The sequence below is a fragment of the Catharus ustulatus genome, chromosome 16, assembly GCF_009819885.2.
Source record: "Catharus ustulatus isolate bCatUst1 chromosome 16, bCatUst1.pri.v2, whole genome shotgun sequence".
Lineage (NCBI taxonomy): Eukaryota > Metazoa > Chordata > Aves > Passeriformes > Turdidae > Catharus > Catharus ustulatus.
In genome coordinates this window covers 2,606,464-2,631,279 of record NC_046236.1, presented here as the reverse complement: position 1 = coordinate 2,631,279, position 24,816 = coordinate 2,606,464, and the positions used below count along the sequence as shown (strand labels likewise).

Here is a 24,816-nt window from a genome sequence, read left to right as displayed (position 1 = left end):
AGACTTCTCCAGGTGTCCAAGAGACTTTACAACTGGGACCAGTCCAGTTTGGAAATGGGACTGATCCAAGCAGTAGGTTTAGCTCAAGATTTGAGAAGTGCTGCAAAGTTCCAGTAGTCACCTAAATATTTTCTTACAAACATCTCTGCTGGGGCCTTTCCCATGACATAGGGTGTCAGGAGCACTTTTGGGAGGTGTCACAAAGGGAACAGAACAACCTCCTGCCCTGTTCTGCAGCCATTTCAGAAACACAAATTTAGGAGATTTAGTAGAGATCGCCAAGTGAAGGAAGAAAAAAAGTGTCTTGTATTTCCACAGCATTCCCTTTTTTAAGAATCAGCAGTGCAAACTGTGCTGAAGAAATGAAGATGGAATTCACAGGAGTGTAAGCAGGCAGTGTTTGATAGGGTGGATTGAATCCTGGAATCGGAAGGGTTTTGGGCATTTCACAGCCCAAATCCAGGGAATAGGTCTTGGCAAGGGTCACTGAGGGAAGCACCAACACAAAGAAACACTGGGGACCTAAAATGTATTAGAAAAATGGAAAGAAAAGGCAGAAGAGTCAAATTGGGTGAAAAGAGGTTGCAGGCGAGCTGTGTGCTGGAGGCAGGGCAGCCTTGGGGCGTTTGTGCTATCGGAGCAGAGGGCCGGCAACGGGAGTGCGGCTCAGGCCCGTTCTCCGGGATGGCACCTGGGATCAGAGCACGAGGAGCAGCATTGCTCCACCCATCGCCTGCTGCTGGAGCACGGGAGCAGCAGTGCTCCACCCATCGCACCAGCTGGGAACGGGCAGCGAGGCCTCCACGTACAGAATTCTCAGCGGGTAAGAGTGGGCTTCACTCGGTAACGTCTTCTCTGTTTTCTGCTCTCCTTCCTTTTCTGTTCCTGCTCTTTCCGGGCTCTGGCCATGGTTGATGTGATAACGTTTCCAAGAAGCATCTACTCCACAAATATCTACTGGAGTCTAGAGGAATTTTGTGCCAAGCAGGTCAACGTGGTCCTAAACTACCCTGGTTCAGAGTGACCCAAAACATTTTACTGTGCCAAAAAAAGTGCTGTCCCTCAGAGCCACGTGGGACACACAGGGATAAAGGGCTCTGCAGCAGAATCACAAATGCTGCCTTAATCTCACATTTCATGGGGTTGTCAATAAAGGTTAGTGACACCTTTCTGCTTTATTTGAAGGCATGACCACTGATAACCATCATATCCCACAGTAGCAGTCTAAATTAGGATGCTCAAATAAAGTTTTAATCCTTTGAAGCTGGCACTTTGCAGACTGCCAGCCAAGCGGGTACTTGGGAGGATGTGTGTATAGCTCCTGGGACACTATTTTTCCCTTTGAAATATGTTTTAGGGCTACTGTTGATTTCTGTGGAAGTTCAATAATTAAATGCCCGAGCTATTGAAAGGTTAATTAAAATGTAGCAAGCTGTTCTACATAGCTTGGCTGTTGCTCGATCTGTTCTGTTTACTTCTTAAGTAATAGAAATGATTCATCTGTATTACCTGATTCATTTTGTTAACACATATATGACAGTGCATCTTCCAAGATGTAGGAGCACACTTCAGGAACATAACATCCAGGGAAATATCTACAAATTAAATTGTTTAGCAATGCATTAGCACTGGCAGATGGCAACACCAGTGTAAACGCAGGCAGGCCTGCTTTGCTCAGGGATTAATGAAGCAGGAGAATGAGACAGGATTCACATAATTTGCAGTGTATTTGAGGTGTGTTCTTGCGGTTTTGTAGGCTTCAGAAAATTTTAAATCTTTTCCTCGTAATCTATGGAAACTTTTAGAATTACATTTTGTCAACTTCAGCAATAAAGAGATATCAAGGCAAGCAGCATCTACAAAGCAGTCACTTCCAAACCCTGACAGCAAAGATGTGGCATTTTTCCCCCCATGTAGTAAAGTGTTTTAAACCATGATGTACTTTGAATTATTTTAATTGATATCCATTGAACTGGGATGCTACCTCCAGTGAAGGTAAGATGTAATAACTGATCATAAAATCTTTGATTGTGATATAAATCTTTCCTAAAACCAGAAGCAGAATACTGGGAAGGGATATATTTATTCCCAAATTAAGACGGGTTAGTAAGACTGAAGCTTTTCCACTTGTGAGGTGTGTACTTGAGAGAAATACCTACAAGTACACTGAGGGAACAGCATTAGCTGGAAGGCCAGTTAACAAAGCCCTGTCCTCAAAAGAGTCATTGCTTGCTGCCCTTGGTGAGGAAGGTGGGAGAGGAAAAGTTCCATTTCCCTTCCCCAACATCCCAAGCATCCCAGGTCAGCTGTGCTGTACACCACAGACCCTCCGCACTTGCTCCAGTGGAGGTTTAGAATAGAAAGAATTTCTATGCAGAAAGGATGATTAGATATTGGAATGGGCTGCCCAGGGTGGGGCAGTCACCAGTGTGGGAGGTGTTCTAGGGCAGACTGGATGTGGTGCTCAGTGACAAGGGCCCTGTCCCAGACTGTGGCTGCCATGGGGCCACTATGGTCACTCTGGTTGCCATGGTGGTAGTGGGTAACAGGTTTGGACTCAGTGATCCCACAGGGCCCTGTTCTGCAGCTTTTTCAGAAACACAGATTTAGGAATGTTAGTAGCAATTGCAAAGGGAAGTAAATTAAAACCACAGGCCTTGTATGTATTTCCACAACATTCCCTGCCTTAAAAATCAGCAGGAAAAGCTGTCCTGCAGAAGTGAAAATGGAAGTCACAGGGGTGTAAACAGGCACTGCTTGAGAGAGTGGATTGAACCCAGGAAGGGGATGGGTGAAGCATTTCACAGGCCAAAATCAGGGGAGGTTTGGGTTGGATATCAGAAAGAATTTCTTCCCATAAAGACTGATCAGATATTGGAACAGGTGGTAGCTCAGCTGTGGCGGGAGGTGTTCAAGCTAAGCCTGAGTGTGGCACTCATGGCCCTGATGTGGTTGCCATGGTGGAGCTGGGTCCCAGGTTGGACTTGCAAATATCCCAGGGCTCTCTCAGCTGAATTGATTCCATCATTCTGTGACATCACAGCCTTTAGGGTCAGCGTGGTGGTTGATGAGTGTCCCCAGCCCGTTGGTGTGCCCAGAGGCCAGGCAGAAGTCGGCTGGGAAGGACGGGCAGAGCCTGTTCAGCAGTGACAGCTTGGCCTTCAGCAGCACCATGTGCAGCCAGGGGCTCTGGCTGCTGCTGCCGCTCCCGATGCTGCTGCTGCTCTTGGTGCAGCCAGTGGAGCCTCCCAACCACGCTGCTGGGGACACAGGGAGCTGGGATGTGCTTCCTGAGGCCCTGGAAGAGCAGGAGCTGGCGCCAATGAGCATCGCCATGCTGGTGGTGGAGGCGCTGCTGTGGCTGTGCGCAGCCATGGCCGTGCTCTTCAAGGGCCTTTGGCTGGGCTGGGCCCTTTGCCAAGCGCTCAGGATGTGCTGGGGAGAGGTGAGGGAGGGGCTGGGGCAGCTGGGCCTGGGCCAGGAGCCGCCAAGGCCTTGGGGCAGGAGGGTTCGGGGCCAGGGCTGAGATCCCCTTGGGGGAGTAGAGCTGGGCAGGCCCCGAGGGCGCTGGGCCTGTGGGGCAGCCCTTTGGCCGAGGCACTGAGGCAGAGCAGGGGCTGAGCCCATGGCTGGGCAGCAATGGGGCCTGGCTGAGCCCCAGGGAGCCCCGGCAGAGGCAGCCGGAGCTCTTGTTGCTGCAGCCTCTGCCTGGGGCAGCCCAGCCAGGCCCGGGGCTCTCTGTGCACCAGAGGCCAAAGGCAGCGGCAGAGGGCTCAGCCCCCTGAGGCCCCCGTGCCCCTGCATGGGGCTCCCTGTGCTCTGTGTTGCAGGAGAAGAGCCAGAGCGCCTCGACCTCTGCACGGCCGTGCTGCCAGGGCCACGGCTGCTCCGAGGAGCTGCTGCAGCTGCTGCTGGAGAACCGGGCCCTGATGAGGCGCTGCCTGCGCCTGAGCTCCCGGCAGAGCTCAGAGTCCAGAGGGAAGAAGCGAAGGAGCTCTGGAACTCAGAAGAGGAAGTGAGTCCACTTCTCGCCATCCGTGGGACTCTCCAGCCCCAGCTCCTCTCTGTCCTTGCTGGACATGGCAGGGAATGAATGACCAGTGCCAAGCCCAGGCACTGGGACATTCCTGCCCATAGGTGTTAGGACCCCCTTTGTTGTTAGGAAAAATAGGTTTCCCAGAAGTCTTTCCCCCCACCCCAGTTCAAATTTTTCCAAGAGTTCAAGTTTTGTACTTTTAGGCATAGGCTTCCCAGTAATGTTCCCGCCCTGTAGCTGAAGCTGGAAATAGTAGTCTAGTTTAATAAAGTTCATGTTTTCTAAACAATCCTGTGTTTGATTACTGTTTCATATGAGAATGGACAGGATTTAAATGGTTTATTTTATATAATGTAAGTAAAAAACAAATTCTGTATCAAAAAAAAACCAAAAAACAAACCTCTGCCCAACAGACACAAAGATACCTAGAAATCTGCCCTCTTTTTGTGTTGTGCCCATGTTTTTCAGGGAGCCTTTGCACACTCAGAACTACCAGAAGAGACGGAAGTCAGAAATTGTTTTGAAGGTCATTATATAAAATACAACAATTTAGGGTCCAAGACTTCTCCAGGTGTCCAAGAGACTTTACAACTGGGACCAGTCCAGTTTGGAAATGGGACTGATCCAAGCAGTAGGTTTAGCTCAAGATTTGAGAAGTGCTGCAAAGTTCCAGTAGTCACCTAAATATTTTCTTACAAACATCTCTGCTGGGGCCTTTCCCATGACATAGGGTGTCAGGAGCACTTTTGGGAGGTGTCACAAAGGGAACAGAACAGCCTCCTGCCCTGTTCTGCAGCCATTTCAGAAACACAAATTTAGGAGATTTAGTAGAGATCGCCAAGTGAAGCAAGAAAAAAAAGTGTCTTGTATTTCCACAGCATTCCCTTTTTCAAGAATCAGCAGTGCAAACTGTGCTGAAGAAATGAAGATGGAATTCACAGGAGTGTAAGCAGGCAGTGTTTGATAGGGTGGATTGAATCCTGGAATCGGAAGGGTTTTGGGCATTTCACAGCCCAAATCCAGGGAATAGGTCTTGGCAAGGGTCACTGAGGGAAGCACCAACACAAAGAAACACTGGGGAGTAAAATGTATTAGAAAAATGGAAAGAAAAGGCAGAAGAGTCAAATTGGGTGAAAAGAGGTTGCAGGCGAGCTGTGTGCTGGAGGCAGGGCAGCCTTGGGGCGTTTGTGCTATCGGAGCAGAGGGCCGGCAACGGGAGTGCGGCTCAGGCCCGTTCTCCGGGATGGCACCTGGGATCAGAGCACGAGGAGCAGCATTGCTCCACCCATCGCCTGCTGCTGGAGCACGGGAGCAGCAGTGCTCCACCCATCGCACCAGCTGGGAACGGGCAGCGAGGCCTCCACGTACAGAATTCTCAGCGGGTAAGAGTGGGCTTCACTCGGTAACGTCTTCTCTGTTTTCTGCTCTCCTTCCTTTTCTGTTCCTGCTCTTTCCGGGCTCTGGCCATGGTTGATGTGATAACGTTTCCAAGAAGCATCTACTCCACAAATATCTACTGGAGTCTAGAGGAATTTTGTGCCAAGCAGGTCAACGTGGTCCTAAACTACCCTGGTTCAGAGTGACCCAAAACATTTTACTGTGCCAAAAAAAGTGCTGTCCCTCAGAGCCACGTGGGACACACAGGGATAAAGGGCTCTGCAGCAGAATCACAAATGCTGCCTTAATCTCACATTTCATGGCGTTGTCAATAAAGGTTAGTGACACCTTTCTGCTTTATTTGAAGGCATGACCACTGATAACCATTATATCCCACAGTAACAGTCTAAATTAGGATGCTCAAATAAAGTTTTAATCCTTTGAAGCTGGCACTTTGCAGACTGCCAGCCAAGCGGGTACTTGGGAGGATGTGTGTATAGCTCCTGGGCCACTATTTTTCCCTTTGAAATATGTTTTAGGGCTACTGTTGATTTCTGTGGAAGTTCAATAATTAAATGCCCGAGCTATTGAAAGGTTAATTAAAATGTAGCAAGCTGTTCTACATAGCTTGGCTGTTGCTCGATCTGTTCTGTTTACTTCTTAAGTAATAGAAATGATTCATCTGTATTACCTGATTCTTTTTGTTAACACATATATGACAGTGCATCTTCCAAGATGTAGGAGCACACTTCAGGAACATAACATCCAGGGAAATATCTACAAATTAAATTGTTTAGCAATGCATTAGCACTGGCAGATGGCAACACCAGTGTAAACTCAGGCAGGCCTGCTTTGCTCAGGGATTAATGAAGCAGGAGAATGAGACAGGATTCACATAATTTGCAGTGTATTTGAGGTGTGTTCTTGCGGTTTTGTAGGCTTCAAGAATTTTTAAATCCTTTCCTCATAATCTAAGGAAACTTTTAGAATGACATTTTGTCAACTTCAGCAATAAGGAGGCATCAAGGCAAGCATCTACAAAGCAGTCACTTCCAAACCCTGACAGCAAAGATGTGGCATTTTTCCCCCCATGTAGTAAAGTGTTTTAAACCATGATGTACTTTGAATTATTTTAATTGATATCCATTGAACTGGGATGCTACCTCCAGTGAAGGTAAGATGTAATAACTGATCATAAAATCTTTGATTGTGGATATAAGTCTTTCCTAAAACCAGAAGCAGAATACTGGGAAGGGATATATTTATTCCCAAATTAAGACGGATTAGTAAGACTGAAGCTTTTCCACTTGTGAGGTGTGTACTTGAGAGAAATACCTACAAGTACACTGAGGGAACAGCATTAGCTGGAAGGCCAGTTAACAAAGCCCTGTCCTCAAAAGAGTCGTTGCTTGCTGCCCTTGGTGAGGAAGGTGGGAGAGGAAAAGTTCCATTTCCCTTCCCCAACATCCCAAGCATCCCAGGTCAGCTGGGCTGTACACCACAGACCCTCCGCACTTGCTCCAGTGGAGGTTTAGAATAGAAAGAATTTCTATGCAGAAAGGATGATTAGATATTGGAATGGGCTGCCCAGGGTGGGGCAGTCACCAGTGTGGGAGGTGTTCCAGGGCAGACTGGATGTGGTGCTCAGTGACAAGGGCCCTGTCCCAGACTGTGGCTGCCATGGGGCCACTATGGTCACTCTGGTTGCCATGGTGGTAGTGGGTAACAGGTTTGGACTCAGTGATCCCACAGGGCCCTGTTCTGCAGCTTTTTCAGAAACACAGATTTAGGAATGTTAGTAGCAATTGCAAATGGAACTAAATTAAAACCACAGGCCTTGTATGTATTTCCACAACATTCCCTGCCTTAAAAATCAGCAGGAAAAGCTGTCCTGCAGAAGTGAAAATGGAAGTCACAGGGGTGTAAACAGGCACTGCTTGAGAGAGTGGATTGAACCCAGGAAGGGGATGGGTGAAGCATTTCACAGGCCAAAATCAGGGGAGGTTTGGGTTGGATATCAGAAAGAATTTCTTCCCATAAAGACTGATCAGATATTGGAACAGGTGGTAGCTCAGCTGTGGCGGGAGGTGTTCAAGCTAAGCCTGAGTGTGGCACTCATGGCCCTGATGTGGTTGCCATGGTGGAGCTGGGTCCCAGGTTGGACTTGCAAATATCCCAGGGCTCTCTCAGCTGAATTGATTCCATCATTCTGTGACATCACAGCCTTTAGGGTCAGCGTGGTGGTTGATGAGTGTCCCCAGCCCGTTGGCGTGCCCAGAGGCCAGGCAGAAGTCGGCTGGGAAGGACGGGCAGAGCCTGTTCAGCAGTGACAGCTTGGCCTTCAGCAGCACCATGTGCAGCCAGGGGCTCTGGCTGCTGCTGCCGCTCCCGATGCTGCTGCTGCTCTTGGTGCAGCCAGTGGAGCCTCCCAACCACGCTGCTGGGGACACAGGGAGCTGGGATGTGCTTCCTGAGGCCCTGGAAGAGCAGGAGCTGGCACCGATGAGTATCGCCATGCTGCTGATGGAGGCGCTGCTGTGGCTGTGCGCAGCCATGGCCGTGCTCTTCAAGGGCCTTTGGCTGGGCTGGGCCCTTTGCCAAGCGCTCAGGATGTGCTGGGAAAAGGTGAGGGAGGGGCTGGGGCAGCTGGGCCTGGGCCAGGAGCCGCCAAGGCCTTGGGGCAGGAGGGTTCGGGGCCAGGGCTGAGATCCCCTTGGGGGAGTAGAGCTGGGCAGGCCCCGAGGGCGCTGGGCCTGTGGGGCAGCCCTTTGGCCGAGGCACTGAGGCAGAGCAGGGGCTGAGCCCATGGCTGGGCAGCAATGGGGCCTGTCTGAGCCCCAGGGAGCCCCGGCAGAGGCAGCCGGAGCTCTTGTTGCTGCAGCCTCTGCCTGGGGCAGCCCAGCCAGGCCCGGGGCTCTCTGTGCACCAGAGGCCAAAGGCAGCGGCAGAGGGCTCAGCCCCCTGAGGCCCCCGTGCCCCTGCATGGGGCTCCCTGTGCTCTGTGTTGCAGGAGAAGAGCCAGAGCGCCTCGACCTCTGCACGGCCGTGCTGCCAGGGCCACGGCAGCTCCGAGGAGCTGCTGCAGCTGCTGCTGGAGAACCGGGCCCTGATGAGGCGCTGCCTGCGCCTGAGCTCCCGGCAGAGCTCAGAGTCCAGAGGGAAGAAGCGAAGGAGCTCTGGAACTCAGAAGAGGAAGAGAGTCCACTTCTCGCCATCCGTGGGACTCTCCAGCCCCAGCTCCTCTCTGTCCTTGCTGGACATGGCAGGGAATGAATGACCAGTGCCAAGCCCAGGCACTGGGACATTCCTGCCCATAGGTGTTAGGACCCCCTTTGTTGTTAGGAAAAATAGGTTTCCCAGAAGTCTTTCCCCCCACCCCAGTTCAAATTTTTCCAAGAGTTCAAGTTTTGTACTTTTAGGCATAGGCTTCCCAGTAATGTTCCCGCCCTGTAGCTGAAGCTGGAAATAGTAGTCTAGTTTAATAAAGTTCATGTTTTCTAAACAATCCTGTGTTTGATTACTGTTTCATATGAGAATGGACAGGATTTAAATGGTTTATTTTATATAATGTAAGTAAAAAACAAATTCTGTATCAAAAAAAACCAAAAAACAAACCTCTGCCCAACAGACACAAAGATACCTAGAAATCTGCCCTCTTTTTGTGTTGTGCCCATGTTTTTCAGGGAGCCTTTGCACACTCAGAACTACCAGAAGAGACGGAAGTCAGAAATTGTTTTGAAGGTCATTATATAAAATACAACAATTTAGGGTCCAAGACTTCTCCAGGTGTCCAAGAGACTTTACAACTGGGACCAGTCCAGTTTGGAAATGGGACTGATCCAAGCAGTAGGTTTAGCTCAAGATTTGAGAAGTGCTGCAAAGTTCCAGTAGTCACCTAAATATTTTCTTACAAACATCTCTGCTGGGGCCTTTCCCATGACATAGGGTGTCAGGAGCACTTTTGGGAGGTGTCACAAAGGGAACAGAACAACCTCCTGCCCTGTTCTGCAGCCATTTCAGAAACACAAATTTAGGAGATTTAGTAGAGATCGCCAAGTGAAGCAAGAAAAAAAAGTGTCTTGTATTTCCACAGCATTCCCTTTTTCAAGAATCAGCAGTGCAAACTGTGCTGAAGAAATGAAGATGGAATTCACAGGAGTGTAAGCAGGCAGTGTTTGATAGGGTGGATTGAATCCTGGAATCGGAAGGGTTTTGGGCATTTCACAGCCCAAATCCAGGGAATAGGTCTTGGCAAGGGTCACTGAGGGAAGCACCAACACAAAGAAACACTGGGGACCTAAAATGTATTAGAAAAATGGAAAGAAAAGGCAGAAGAGTCAAATTGGGTGAAAAGAGGTTGCAGGCGAGCTGTGTGCTGGAGGCAGGGCAGCCTTGGGGCGTTTGTGCTATCGGAGCAGAGGGCCGGCAACGGGAGTGCGGCTCAGGCCCGTTCTCCGGGATGGCACCTGGGATCAGAGCACGAGGAGCAGCATTGCTCCACCCATCGCCTGCTGCTGGAGCACGGGAGCAGCAGTGCTCCACCCATCGCACCAGCTGGGAACGGGCAGCGAGGCCTCCACGTACAGAATTCTCAGCGGGTAAGAGTGGGCTTCACTCGGTAACGTCTTCTCTGTTTTCTGCTCTCCTTCCTTTTCTGTTCCTGCTCTTTCCGGGCTCTGGCCATGGTTGATGTGATGCACTGAGAATCCAGAAAGTCCAGCAGCTTTGCCTTGGAAATTTTAATGCCATTCTGTTTGAGCTCTGCGTGCAGATCAGCCAGCTCGATGGGCTCGTAGAAGAGAATCCTGTTGTACAGGGCTGTGTTTGAGCGGATGTAGCACCTCACTGCCTCCAGCTTTTCTTCTTCCCGAGCTGCTGCTTGAGATGCTGGAAATTCGTCTTCCTCCTCCTCAGATGTAAAAGCACAGGTTTCAAATCCATTCACAAAGGAACTAAAAGTAGGACAAAACAGACCAGAGGTCAAGAAAAGAACAGGCCAACATGGACAGGACCAGAGCTCTCCAGATTCCTGATGGTGAAGCCCTATGACTTCCCTCTGTGGGATCAAAGATGGTGTACTACCAGACCCAGAAAATAAATGAGGCAGAACATGGCAGAGCTTCTGCAAACTTCCCATCTCAGCCAGGACAGTGCTGGTTCAGCTCACCCAGCCCAGAGCTGTATGGAATTTCTGTCTCCTGGCCCTTTCCTCCTGGCAGGTTCTGCCAAGGGGTGCTGTGCTGTCCTCTCCCAACTCCAGCTGCCGGTTCTCAGGCAGCACAGAGTGCTCCATGTCACTAACCTGCAGATCAGGCATACCAGATTTGGGCCTTGCTCATAACCATCCCTTTTATGTTCAGAGAATAGTTAAGTGGGAACTAGACAGAAAATCCAAAGCCTAGTTCTTTTGTAGGAATGTGCTGACCACCACATGACACACTCAAGGAGGTGTCCACAGTAGGCCACAGGGACACTCACCTCTGTTTGCCTCATTCCTACCTCATCTCTGCCCTGCCCCCCTGAGTGTTTTGTCTAGGATTTCACTGTCTCACCTCTGTGAGCCAAAGGAGATGTCACTTCCATTCACCGAAGAACCTGCTGACTCCTGGGATGCTGGGAGCTCCTCGCCATCAGCTGTCAGGGACACAGATGGCCTCTCCTGCTCTTTGGCTCCGTCTGGGTGATGTGTCACTCTAGTTCTGTCCTTGGCTGTGGCACAGCCTATTCCACGGGCTGCACCATCAGCCTCATCGCTAGGGAGCACGGCAGAAGCCTTGGCAAGCTGTTTCCTCTTGCCCGCAGCCCTCGGGGCCCTGGCGCGGCTCCCGCCCGCAGCCCCGCCTGCCTTCGGCTGCCTCGGCCGCTTGGCCGGGGACTTCCGTGGGAGGGGCTGGGAATAGGGGATTTCATCCTCAAAGTCAGAGTCCCCATCCCGGTGAGTGTACTGGAATATCTCCTTCAGCTTACACACCATCTGGCGTTTTGGGAGAGCACGGACACCAAATCTGAAAGAGAAGGTGGGAGTTCAGGTACAGTAATGCTGAACCTTCCATTATCACAGCTCAGCAAGAGCTTCAGGCCAGGAAGTGCAGCTGGAAAAGTGTGATGTGACCTCAGAAAGAACTGGCTGGAGCTTTACCATGGTTTCCCTTCTCTCACACTACCTGCCAGCAGGTTCCTCTTGTAAGAGCCATCCTGGGGGAGGTAATTCTCACCTGCTCAGCTCCTTCTTCAGCTGTGGGGTCTCCATCATGGAATAAGCTGGCATGGGTGTCACTGGAGTGCTGGGGGACATGTTGTTCTCCTGACAAGAAGGTTCTGGAGCAGAATGATATTACTGTGATGACAATCAGTATAAAAAGAACTTAAAATGGCTGGTAACTTCTCCTCTTAGTGGCAGAAATCTAATATTCTCTAATAATTGTTTAATAGGAAATACTTCCTTATAAGCTGCTTTAGTTATTACTCAGATTCATATTGGATAGAATAGTCAGCACTTCCCCCCCCCCACCCCCTTAATTGGGATACTTGGTTTTCATTGACTTTACATGAGAAAACAGTTTAAACTGGGACATATGTCACATCTGAAAATGAGGCCATTCAGGGCTTGCTTAGAACAGGCAACATTTAGAAAGCAGTTTAAAAAAACCATGTTTACTGAATTGTGTGCAGCGGTCCTTCTCCCAGGAAGGAAATTTTGTAACAGAGACCTGATGTATAAAAAATTGAGCAAATCAAGCTACTGGGGTCTGGAGTTACATACTGATTTAATGACACCAGTTTACTGATACTGTGAAGCACAGCCAGTCTCACACATCGTGTTCTAATCACCCCTTAAACTAGTCATTTAGTATGGCATAATGAATAATGTATTTAATTAGATACTGCAACATCAGTTACATCAATCAACTGGCAAGCAGGCTGGAGCCTGTGTTTTGTTCTATTTTGGTTGTTTTTTCTCTATCCATGAACCCATAGCTTCTGCAAGGAGTACTGTCACTACCAAAGGACTGGTGACAATGAAACACACACAGCTACACTCCAGGAATCCCACATTTGGACAAGCTCTTTTCCACAGCAAATACCTGCACCTTCTTTGTGCTTGGCCCTGCCAACTGCTTGGCACCAGAAAGCCCAAAGACCCTTTTGGTGTGTCAAGTGCATCACAGGTAAGATAATCACTAAAATAAAAGCAGTTTAAGCTAGCCCAATAAATCCAGTATCAATACAAGCTCTCACCAGGAGTCTTGACAGGATCTGTCTGACCAGCCTCTGCTGCAGCTGCCAACCTCTGAGAGAGAGGAAGAATCTCTGGAAGTTCATCTTCTCCATTCCAGTCATCCCAGATTTTGGAGTCCAGGTAACTGGCTCTGCTGCTCACTGATGAACATGGCTCAATAGGGCTCTTCTCAGGGCAGTGCAAAGTTTTTCTCCTGCCAGCAGGAGTTCCTTGCAGAGGGGTGCTACCCTTAATTCCTGGTACTTGGACTGGGCTGTCCCCCTGCTCCTGCCAAGGAGCAGGGCTGGGGCTGCTGGCCGTGCTGACCTGGCCGGAGCCGTGGCCATCACCTCTGGCTGGTGACAGATACTCAACGTGCCAGCAGTCATCAACAGGGAGAGGGGGCTCCTCACACAGCAGGACACTGCTACCCAGAGAAGGCAGACTTACTTCCCTGTCACTGTCCTCCAGCTCAACCACACTGACATTGATTTTATCTTCTAGTGGCTGCTCCTGGCATGGAGACACCAGCGTGGGTAAACCTGAGATACTGGCACATTTGCTTTCTGTGCTGGTGTGGCCAGGGGAGAGGAGAACTGGATTTACTGGAGAAACTGGAAGGGGGTTCTTGGAAAAGGATTCTGCTGCTGGGCTGCTGGGTGGGCTCCTTCCACTGGCCAAGTTCTCCATTGCCAAATGTTTGTCTGACAATGTTGTTTCATGAACTTTTAATAAATTTCCAGTCATTTCATGGTTACTATTACCTGCAGCTAAGTTCTTTGTGCTGAGTTTAGATCCTGGACCCTTTAAAGAATCAATACTTGTGACATGAGTCTGTGTTGAGAAGCTTCTGCTTTTACTCAGAACTGGTGTTCCTGGCACAAGCCAGGAGCTGTCTGTGCCTGGAGACATTTCCTTACTGAGCCTGTTCCCAGGGCTCAGGTTTGGACTCTGTTTGATCTCTGTACAAGCACCTACTTGTCTGCTGAGAGGCAATACAGGGGACACCTTTACATCACCACTTCCACACTCTGTGTCTGCATTGCCATGTGAGACCTGGGGTGATCTCTGCTCTGTTTCAGGATCTGGTAAGTTAGAGTCAGGTTTTGGTATCTCAGGACCTTGTTTCATGTCTGTACACTTCATGTACACAGGGACTTCCATTTTCTTCAGAGCAGAGTCAGACTCTGGCAACTTCTTGCCTTGCTGTAACTCCATTTCATCATCAGAAGAAGATAAAACAATAACATCACTCTCCTTGATCCCCTCAGCTGCAGCATCCTGAGTCCTGCCTGGTGATGACAGCACTGGGACATGTGAGTGCTTGTTTGATTCACTGTGAGGGAGCTCTGCTGGAGAAACTGTGATCTCATTTCTCGATGCAGCAACCAGCTCCTCAGCTTTCTGGGATTGTATTTCATAAGATGGGAATGATTTTTCCATTTTGTTTTGCTTTGGTGTTGACACACGTTCCCTGGCAAACTTTCCCTCTGATTTTGGAGATGCAGGTGAAGAGCCAAGAGCAGGAAAAAGGGACACATAAGGCTGGGGAGCTGGACTCCCACAAAATCCATTCTTACATGGAGAGTAGTCTTTTTGTGACTTGCTGAACAGAAGTGAATCATTAAGACCAACATGTTTTTCACTAGGGGACTTTCCTGATTCTTTGGTAACTTCTTTCACTGGGGAAGGCTCCCCCTGAGAGGCAGAAAATAAATGTTCATAGCTGTCATTTATATCAGTATAACCCTGGAAACCAGGAACATGCTCTTCACAGTGATCTGCCTTGTCATGTGAGACCTGAGATGACCTGGAATCCTTCACATCCTCACATCCCCCAACAGCCCCTCCTTCATTAGCACCATGGGATGTTCCATCCCATTTCTGAGGTTCACTGTGGTGAGGCACAATAGTGGTGTGTGGATCATTCATGCTCTTGCACCTATTTATATTCTGGATCTTCTCTTCTTGTGCAGATAAGTCACACTTAGATCTTTCCACACTGTTGCCGTCCCTCAGATCTTTGAGGCTGTTGCTTACTGAAGCAGATTCAGGTCTCTTCACCTCTTCCTGCTCAGTTTGCTGGTTTGTACTTTGGATGGCCTCAGTGTCACTGCAGTTGCTGCAGGATGTTCCCTCACTCACCTCTTTCTCACCCTGAGCCATCTTTCTCTGAGTTGCAGCAAACTCATAGATTTCCTCCAGCTCTTGCTCTCCCACCTCACTGTCATCCTCCTTCTGGCACTCAGGGCTCAGCATAGCTACTTCTTCCTCATCTTCACCCACCCATACTGACTTCAGGAGGTCTTGGAAGTTCTCAGCTCTGTCCTTACAATCTTCATCACTCCTCACAGAGATAAGATCATCTTCTGAATCCACTCCCGAGGACACCTGGCTCTCTCCAGTGTTGTTTTCACACTCTGCCATTAGTTCCCTCATACCAAACCTGCAAGGATACAGTAGTAGCATTAGTATTTCCTCCTCCAGTATTTCTTTACCATTTGGCTGTCAGATCACATTTGTGAGCTTTGTAAGGAATTTAATGATGATGTTGAGTTTCCTAAGATGTACAAGATCCAGTGTACTCCTAAAATTCCCAATACCCTTTTCCAGGTGTCACTCACATGAAAGTATCAGGCACATTCTTCCTTTTCTGTGTTTGACACTGACTACATTAAATCCCCTAGGCAACAGGAAAGTCCCATGGAATGGCTGGGGCTGGATAATATCTGCCATGTGCGAGATTCCTGGCTTTTTGGAGTGACAGGGCACCTGTCTATATACATTTGGCAAGCCCCAACCATGTCCCACCCATATGGCAGCAACTGCTCCTGTTTCAAGCTCTTAGTGCATGCCTAGGACCACGACTGAGAGCATGGCTGACACAACACACAAAGAGCCTGAGCATCCAATACATTCTGCAAGTGTTGCTCAGACAAAGTGAGAATCACATATAGAAGTTGTGCTCATCATCTTCAACATCAGCTGAGACAAAACTCAGCCAAAGTCTGCTGAGCATGTACTGAACACAGAAACTCTCACACAGGTGGAAAAGCTGAGGGCAGGATGTCCTTACAGGCAAGTTTCATTTAAGAGGTAGCAAAAGACCACTTGTAATTTGTAAGCCACTAAAACTGCAACAGATCTCAAACTGGGGTTTGTGTGGCTGAAAGGCTCAGGGTACACACCTGGCAGCCAGAGCCTGCAGCTGGGGCCGCAGCCCAGCAGGGAAGTTGGTGTCAGCAGCATAGAGGTACCGCAGGAAGGCAGCCACAGCCTCAGCTGACACATCGCTCAGCAGCACCCGCTGCGTCGGCGCAGCCCCATCCTCCTCCACCACCATCCCCTCACTGTGCACCTGCAGCAGAGAAAGCAAAGTCTGTTGGCCAGTAAAGCAACACAACACCTACATTCATCCTTGTTCCCATCAGCTCCTTCCATTCACCCATGCCCAGCCCCAGGACCAGAATGCCAAGGTGGGGCAGTTATGCAGAGCCCCTGTGGAACAGGCCATGTCCTTCCTGACCCTATGGCTGTTAACTTTGTTTAACTACTTGCCTTAGTCACACATATGAAAGGTGGTCTTAAAGTTCTCCACTTAATTTTGCAATCAAATTACTTCCCAACCAAATTTCCATCTACACCCCTCTGTATGAGCTTCATCTGGTCTGTTTTGAGTTTACCTGGAAGCTGCACAGGAGCAAGCCTGGAGCTGTTCAACCTAAAATGCACTGGGAACATAAGAACTCTTTTCACTAGCCTTGCAAAAAGCACAGTCAGTGCAGGAACTCCAAAGCAAAAGTGACAAAACCTCTGTGTAGATTATTTTAAAGTACTTCCCAGAAACTTCCTATTCCCTGCTCACACTTCCCAGCCTGGGTGACAGGCAGCACACACCAAGATGGACAAGGCAGTCTGTGCTCATACAGGGACAAAAATGCAAGGGCAAGAAGCACTTTGAAAGCTTCCTTCATTGCTCATGGGTGAAATGCAAGGATCCTTGACTCCCCATAGCCTCCCTGAACAGGAGCTGTGAACAGCACATCTTTCACCATTTTGTCAGGACTTATTCAGGTTTCCTAAGGTGAAAAACCACAGCAGGCCCCGAGGCAGTTGCCATGAAGCCCAGAAGTGTTGTGTGCTGGTTTGGGGCACTGGCTGGCTGTGGGAGGGGCAGTCTGGGCTCTCCTAAGCAGGAGCAGAAGGAGTGGCAGGAGCACTCACAGCCTGAGCTGCCGCTGGACACCGCGCGTACAACACGAACAGGTGGGCATAGAGCACGTCCCCGCTGTCCACCTGGAACTGGACATCACTCAGGTGGGGGTTGTTCACCATGGCACCAAAATCTTGAGCCAGCAGCTGAAGAGAGGACTAGGACACAGAAGGAACACAAAGGTGTTAGGTTACAGCTGTCAATCACTTTTCCAGAAAAATAAGAAGGGAGTAACCCAGTTTCTCAGCGGTGCTGGACACACCACCTCTGCCTCCTGAAGATAATCATCAGCTTTATGAACTTCAGGTCTTCCACAGGACAAACAGACAAGTCTAACATACATTCCTGCTTTGTTTTTCTCTGCTTTTTCACAGCCTGCCCATTGTGGAGAAAGGGCAGTTGTGTTGTATTCTGCTGTACTTGTGTCACAGCACATTATCACCCTCAGATCTCAGCACGTTTCCTGCTGTGGTCTAGCCACAGCCTATAGCTGGCCTCCTGATCTACTGCCTCCCACCACAACTTTAGGAAACTGTAACTTCCACTTCAGCAGGCTTGAACTCAATTCACTATAATCAGGGTAATGGGAAAGAGGATGACTCAGTACGGGGTAATGAGCCTTTCTTCTCTCTCTTCACTGTCTGGAAAGGACAGCTGAGAAGAGCAGCTCTGCAACAAGGGGCCCCCACAGAATAAAACTAACATAGGCATCCAGTTCAAAGGAATTTATGAGCATGCTGAAACCTCTTTTTTAAATTCCACTCCATTTTAAAAAAGAAACACAACTTTTATTATCATTCCAGAACTCCTGGCTAAAATTCTGGGGAGGGCTGAGTTACCTGGGCTGGTTTTGGTGACAGCAAAGTCAGGTTTGGGGTACGCTGCCAAAGGCAGCAAGGATGGCATGACAGCTCCTCTGGAGCTGCTCCCAGCCATCTCCTGAAGACTCAGATCCCTCCTAGTGTTCCAGTCTTGGAGGTGGCCCTGGAGTGCTTCAGGGAAGTGTGAAACACTCTCAGATCACAGCTGGGTTGAGAAAGTGCCTGACCACACATGGAAACCAGTTTATGGTTAATACCTGAATCACTGACCTTGTGCTTTTCAAACCTACTGCAGAGCTGAGGAACTGCAAGTTTTATTCCAGGGAACATCTGCAGGAGATGCAGTTCCATCTGGAACAACATGGCTCTTCATTTTCTTAGCAGGTTTCTACATTAGCAGTGGGCTGTGGAGAGCCAGCCTTTCAACTTGCTCCAGCCAGCAGGAATTAGCAGCACACACTGAACACTTCTCCCAGCCTTCATAGGTGGGCTAGGGAACATTCTGCATGTTGTGGCAGTGCTGTGGACTGATCTCCAAAGGGAAAACAGGAAAGTCAATTTGGATCTAATCTGATTCTTCTTGCTTCCTTATTCTTGGCAGGTGGGATACCTGTGAGGCTGCTACGGGGCCGCCAGCAAACACAGGCTCCCGATGCAACGCTCCAGGCAGCGAGCCCAGAACAGCTTTCCTGCTGGTGCTAAAATTATCAATCAAGAATGGGGAAATTAAACAAGGCCAGAAATCTCCTGGCTGCTCCATTCTCTGTGCAAGGCAAAGAAACTGGCCAGAGGACAGCTCTGAGCAGGTATGAGCTGTGTGTTGGAGAACACACCAGAACATTCTCTCCTGCTGAGGAGGCCACTGAGGCTGGACCCCACTGCTGTGACCAAGGTTCTTCAGCACAGCACCAATGCAATGAGTGCATCTGCTCTGCAGGGTTACACTTTTCTCTCCCACTGCCAATCCAGCTCTTCAACAACACTTCACTTGCTCAGGAAAACTATAATGGAAACAAACAGACTCTAAAACAACAACCATACTGGTTTTGCTGGGAGCAACTGAGTTTCAGCAGTGTGAGAACAGTTTCTGTATTGTTAAAGGCTTCTGGTTTAATAGAAAAGCAAAACAAGACCTTTGCTGCTAAGGATAGTTTTTTTTAATACCCCCAAAGAATATCCAGATTTTCTGTACCAAGTAGCTGGGATGCTCAAATTTAGTACCAGTTCTCACCTCAAGAAATTGTCTCCTCTTATCTTAATTCTGTAAGCACAATATGAAAGTATGTTGTTATACTAGCAAATTTATCTAGCACCAAAATGTACTTCCTTTCAGGGCATGATTATTTATTATCAAACAAAAGACAGTAAGTTTCATCAGATAAAGTGGATGACCTTGGTAAGAAAATTAATTAGTGTTACTTTGTATAACCTTCAATTGAATAAAACTGATCATACATTCACGGAAAATTACACATCCTCTGGTGCATGTGGGATATGATGACATTACAGAACACCACAGGCTTGATTAAAAAATCATCTATGACTTACTAGCTCTCACCATCGAGCACACACTGATTTTCCAACTAGATCCTCTGTGCTCCCACAGCTGAGGGTTTTCTACACCAAACACTTTAAAAGCTCAATCAGCAGCAAAAACTGCTCATCTTGCATGGCCTTCATAACTTTCCATCATCTACCAGGCCTTTATGCCAGGATTTAGTACAAGTCAACCAGCCCTTGCAAGAATTCCCTCTCCCACTGCAGGAGTGTGTGGAGGAAGGTGTTCCATTCAGAGCTGGGTGTGTGAGCCCACAGGGAGCACCAGCAGCTCTGTCTCTCCTGGGCTCTGTTTTCTCCTGGATAACCCGGGCATTAAAGCAGTGTACTGCACAACATGCTGCAGCTGCATCCCTGCTTTCCTACCCCCAAACAGTCAGTGCTACAACACAACTTCCTAACCCACACAGCCTGGCCTTCTGTTCCCTGGCATTTAAATCATCTCTCATCAGCAGGACAAGTACTGAAAAACCCCAGGCTCTCGTGGGCTCCGATGGAACACCCCAGGTGTGCTGATCTCATCTGTGCCCATGATGAATCCTCAAGTCACTGTGAACCTTAAGCACCACTCTGTTTCCACAGAAAGGAATGGGAAATATTCCACACTTCTTTGAATTGCACAAATGCAACAGTTTTTGAAAATTGTTATTGACAAATATAAGAAGAGTAGAAAAAAAATGTTATCCTTACTCTTTTACTGCTGCTCCTAAGGAGGCTCTTCTCCTTGGATGGGGGCACAAAGCCACTACATGGAGGATCACTGGCAGTCAGTTCTTCTCCTCAGGGAAGAAAATGAACATCAAAAATCCCATTCAACTTCCTTGTGAGACAGAATAAACTAAGAACTCCTAAGAGGATCCTTGCTGTGACAGCTGCTATGACCAGGCTGGCTGGGCTGAAGGCTCAGCCTCTCCCTCGTGCCTTTTGCAGGGTTTGGCTCTGGGTTGTGACAGGCTGAGGGCACCTAAGCACCATTTCACTGTTATTTATATACATTAAAGGGCCAGGGACCATTTGCTGCAGTTTAGCAGGGGAAGTGAGGAGTATTATAGCCAAGTGCAAATGCAGACAGGTGAGCTTAGGAACTGTGTTCTCTTTCACAGATGAACAGGAGACACAACAGATTCTGCTGAAGAGCCAGGGCACTTTAAGGGCTGCCAGTGCCCTTGAAATGTGCAGTTGTGCACCACATGCAACCATGACTGGGGACATTAGAGCTGCCACAGAGGAACTCCAGATGTATTTTTTCAACCCTGAGTAGGCACAGATAAACTTCAGGTTTGTGTAATCGATGTCCAACACAAACTCATCCCTCCTGTGCATCTCTCTCATCCGACTGTCTCAAGACCTGAAAAGATAGTGCACAGAACAGAAAGGCTGTCCAGGTAGAATCATGGACTCCCAGACTGGTTTGAGTTGGAAGGGACTTTAAAGCCCATCCAGTTCCATCCCTGCCATGGGCAGGGACACCTCCCACTACCCTAGGCTGATCCAAGCCCCATCCAGCCTGGCCTTGGACACTTCCAGGGATCCAGGGGTGGCCACAGCTTCTCTGGGCAAACCTGTGGCAGGGCCTCAGCACCCTCACAGGGAAAAAATTTATTCCCAGTATCTAATCTAAATATAAAAATATCTAAAACCACCTTCAGTTTGAAGCCAATCCCCCTTGTCCTATATGTCCTTGTGAAAAGTCCCTCTCCAGCTCTCTTTTATGCCCAGGATAAGCAGGAATGAAGATTTTGTTCCAGCTGTTGAACACATCCAGGCTCCCACCTGGCAGAAAAATACTTTGATATCTTTAATTTTAAAATAAAATTTAGTATCTGCTGTCCAGGAATTCTCTCAAAAGCTGGGATTTATGAATCATTTCAGAAATACCAGGTTGACTGTATCTACATCTTATTGCAGGAAAATGTGCCCCCACAATATCACCTCTTGGATCAACACCAACAACCTGTGGGTGCTGCCATGGCTCTGACTCAGCCCAGCCACAGTCTGGCTCTGTGTAGCTGAAGGAATCAGGGGCAGGGCTCACAAAGCTGCCAGAACTCACCTGGCTGCTCCGCTGCCTGGACATTGCCAGTGTCAAGGTTCCACTGAGTAAGGGTGAGTCCTTCCCTGGCCAACTCTACCAGGTCCTGCAGGGTCTGAATGTCCTTCTGGCTCGAGGATAAAAGCTGCCCATCTCCTTCAGGGCCTGGCTTGAATTCATCAGACGTTTGGCCTCCAACCTTTGTGCAAGTGGGTTCCTTACAGCTGAGGTCTGGCTGAGTTTGCTGGGATACTTCTGGCTGATGAGATCCCACAGATGGCTGAAGGTTCTCTGGCTTATTCTGATCAAGTGAGGAGGAAAAGAAAGACATCAATAAATTAGGTCTTATTTATGTATTTACAGAGTTTGTAGTACAGTCTCTACTTCATATTCCTGAAACATCTGTGAAGAATCACAGAGCATTACCCAGGTATGGGGGATTCTGAGGAACAGCTCTCTGCAGTTCTATGAAGGACTCTCCAGAGATAAGACAGCTTGGAACAGAACAAAGAAAACTACAATGGAAAATCCAGAAAAGTTGGTTTCTCCAGGAGCATGCCAAGCAGGGAGAAAGGATGGGGGAAATGTTCCCAATTCAACATCTAAATATTCCATTATAGCTGGAGTTCCTGGCAAAAGTCACAGCTGAAGCTCTCCAGGTGCTTCTGTTCTGAGTTCTGAAATGCTTTTGCAGTTACATGTAACTAAATCAAACTTTCACCTTGGAATGGGTATTTTCCAGGTTTGGTCTTCATTTCCAAAAAAATAATTTTGCTTGTTTATTTCTAAGTAAAAATAGTTCAGCCATTTCTGTGAATGGAAAGAATCAGAGGAAAAACACACTCTTGACATGATTTTAAAGGCCTTCCCGCTTTTTATTTTTAAACTTCTCTGGCAGTTTTTGGCTTGAATGAAAGGTCAAAAATTCCTAGAATGGAGTTCCTCCTCTCCAGCCTCAACCTGCAACAAGCCAAAGAAACATTGGGCTTTGACTAGGGAAGAAGTATTAAATAAAGCACCTAAACATGCACAGCAGATTTTGAGCACCAAATACTTCTTCAAGAGAAGAAACAGGGAAGAAAGAGAAGTTACATCCTTCTTGGAAAAAAAGAGACTGAAAGAGCTTCATCTGTTTCTGTGGGGACTTTTTATAAAAATACAGAGCACTGGAAGAGGTAGATCCAGGTGGAACCAAAAGAAAGAGTGGAACTGAGAGCTGGATCAAAGCTCACATGCACCAGGAGGCAGTGGGATGCACAGGGAAAGCCTGAGTGCAAATGCTCTGCTGGACAACTCCAGGCACTCCCACCTTCTCTGTGCTGGCAAATAACAAGTTTCAGTTTAAATCTTTCTCCCCAGTTCTTGCTGAGTGTGACACTGGCAAAGTTCACACTAAAAACGACCAGAAAGAAGTTTCAATACAAAAACAAGAGTCAGGCTGCTGTAAATCTGGACAGATTAATGGCACAATGTGCAGGATGGGGTCCCTTTAATCAATACTCTCTGTCCCCATCCCTTTTATTTTCTGAAAGCTCAAAAACCATGGTAACGTGAGCCTCATTCTCCTCTCCAAAAGGCAGAAATGAAAGTTCAAGATTCTCAGACTTGACTGTGTAAGACTGGGGAGAACAGATCATGGCTAGTGAGTAAGCAGAGAGAGGGGATCACTGGCATACATTCCAAAATGTAATTTTAAAATTACATTTAAATTTAAATTTTTAAAAATTTGGAGGAAACAGAAGGGATACAGGGCAATTATCAAGAACTAGGGCACACACACATCAGAGCAAGGAAACAAAGCCCCACCTGCACAGGCTTCCAGGGTACAATTGGAGGGGTTAAGGCTGCAGTGTAGAATGATTCAGGGTCACAGGGTCCTGTCAGAGCACTGATCTTCCACAAAAAGCATTCCTTGGCTTTGGACAATGGCAGGAGCCAGGCTGCTTTTCCAGATTCATCCTCCAGAATTCTACTAATGGGCAGCTGAGGTGTGGGAGGGAATTCCACCTCTTCTGTCAGCATCAGAGCTACTCGCTCCTGGATCCTCTTCTGGGCCTTCTCTGGGTCCTGGAGCAGCAGAGGTGGAGGGGCACTGGCACCCTTCCTACGCCTTTTCTTCTCTTTAAAAAGAAAAGGAACTCAAATAAGTGATCAGCTGAACACACAGGGCAAAGGAGATCAACACAGCAGCTTCTTCAGTGCTGTAATCAGTGACAACCAAAAGGCATGAGAACACAACTCTCAGCATTGTGCAGGCAGTCCAAAACCTCCCATGGCCCTTAGATTCATGAAGGACTCCTTTCCTTGTGTTGTGGGTGATATCAAACCACAGCTCACACAAACACTGGGCAGCATTCATTTGGAAATCCTGTGTCTTACTGCCTTTGCCTCACTAATGCCCAACCACAAATCCAACAGGGAGTTCCTGTGGGCAGGAGCAGGGTTGTGAAGAGTGAAGCCTCCCCTCTGCACAGCTCTCAACCCTCTCCCCTGGCAGCTGTGTCTTTCTAAACCCTTTTGCACACTGAAATGTTGAGGGCCTGCTCAGCAGCATGTACTGGACACACATGGCACTGTAGAAAGGACAAAATCACATGAGATAATGCTGAAAAAGCTGCATTAATCCAGGCTGCAGCAGGAGGAATAGGAAAATAATAATATTTTTATGTTATTTCTCCTCATTTCCACAGTTTACAAGAAACAACAGCTTAAGACTGTTTTACAGATTCAAAATAACAAATCAGTGAGCAAAAGCACCCATGGACATGATGCAGTCATTCTTGACTGCCTCTGGATACTGCAAATTGCTGAAGCTCTGACAGCTAACAAACCAGAAACAGGGCTGTCATCCCTGCTGCATCCAACAGGGAAGTTTTGGTGGAGAGCAGCCATGTTACTCCTGCAATAACACAGCCTCAGACACTAACTTGCTGTAACACATACCTGATCCTGGCTTCCATTTGATTGGGAAAGCAGCCACTGCTTTCACATTTGTAACTGATTTTGCTTGTTCCTGCTTTTCTTGCTCCAACAGAGAGCGTGACATTGCCATGGCAACCTGCAAATCTTCATCCTTAGGCTCCATTTTGGCCCTCTTCTGTGTTTTCCTCGAGTCCTCATTGGAGGGGCATTTCCTCTTTGCCCTGCTGGGCTGATTGCTGAAATCCAAGAATGCAGCAGGAAGTCCCAGTTAATGTGACTGGATCAGAAACAACAAACACTGAGCACTCCAGAGCAGCTGTTCCATTTGCTCAGAGAGATTCCCATGTCAAGCATAATAAAAACCATTCAATACTTTCTTTCCTAGCAGAGAGCAAAGGATGTCTTATCATACATGGAACTTAGAGCTATTTAGAGAAGTCTTAATTTGGGATGTAAGCATCTGCTATCTTCACCTTGAAAGATTTTTTCAACCAAAGGGGAACAAACAAGTTGAAGCAGGGAGAAAACCAGATCACCAGAAAATGCTTTCCCATGCCTCTGCTTCCATAAGGTACAGGCAATGGTCCTTCTTTGGCACAACAGGACTTAGGAGCCCCTCCAAATTCACATTTTCACAAA

General features: G+C 48.1%; 1 protein-coding gene across 9 annotated transcripts in view; it reads right to left on the bottom strand.

Annotated features, from left to right (window-relative positions):
* Nucleotides 1-4,406: 4,406 nt before the first annotated feature.
* Nucleotides 4,407-24,816, bottom strand: part of SLX4 (SLX4 structure-specific endonuclease subunit) — a 32,327-nt gene continuing 11,917 nt past the window's right edge. For 5 of the 9 annotated variants that reach the window (XM_033074040.1, XM_033074047.1, XM_033074043.1 and 2 more), the window contains 10 exons: nt 24,199-24,413; nt 23,062-23,375; nt 21,277-21,556; nt 19,914-20,002; nt 16,857-17,003; nt 15,821-15,990; nt 12,653-15,078; nt 11,629-11,731; nt 10,966-11,418; nt 9,024-10,365 (listed from right to left, as the gene is read on the bottom strand). In XM_033074040.1, coding sequence (XP_032929931.1) covers nt 10,005-10,365; nt 10,966-11,418; nt 11,629-11,731; nt 12,653-15,078; nt 15,821-15,990; nt 16,857-17,003; nt 19,914-20,002; nt 21,277-21,556; nt 23,062-23,375; nt 24,199-24,413 — 4,558 coding nt within the window. In that variant the 3' untranslated portion in view covers nt 9,024-10,004. Of the gene's footprint in view, nt 5,512-9,023; nt 10,366-10,965; nt 11,419-11,628; nt 11,751-12,652; nt 15,079-15,820; nt 15,991-16,856; nt 17,004-19,913; nt 20,003-21,276; nt 21,557-23,061; nt 23,376-24,198; nt 24,414-24,816 lie in introns of those variants that run through there. The other 4 variants (XM_033074042.2, XM_033074045.1, XM_033074046.1 and 1 more) reach the window with 4 other exon arrangements.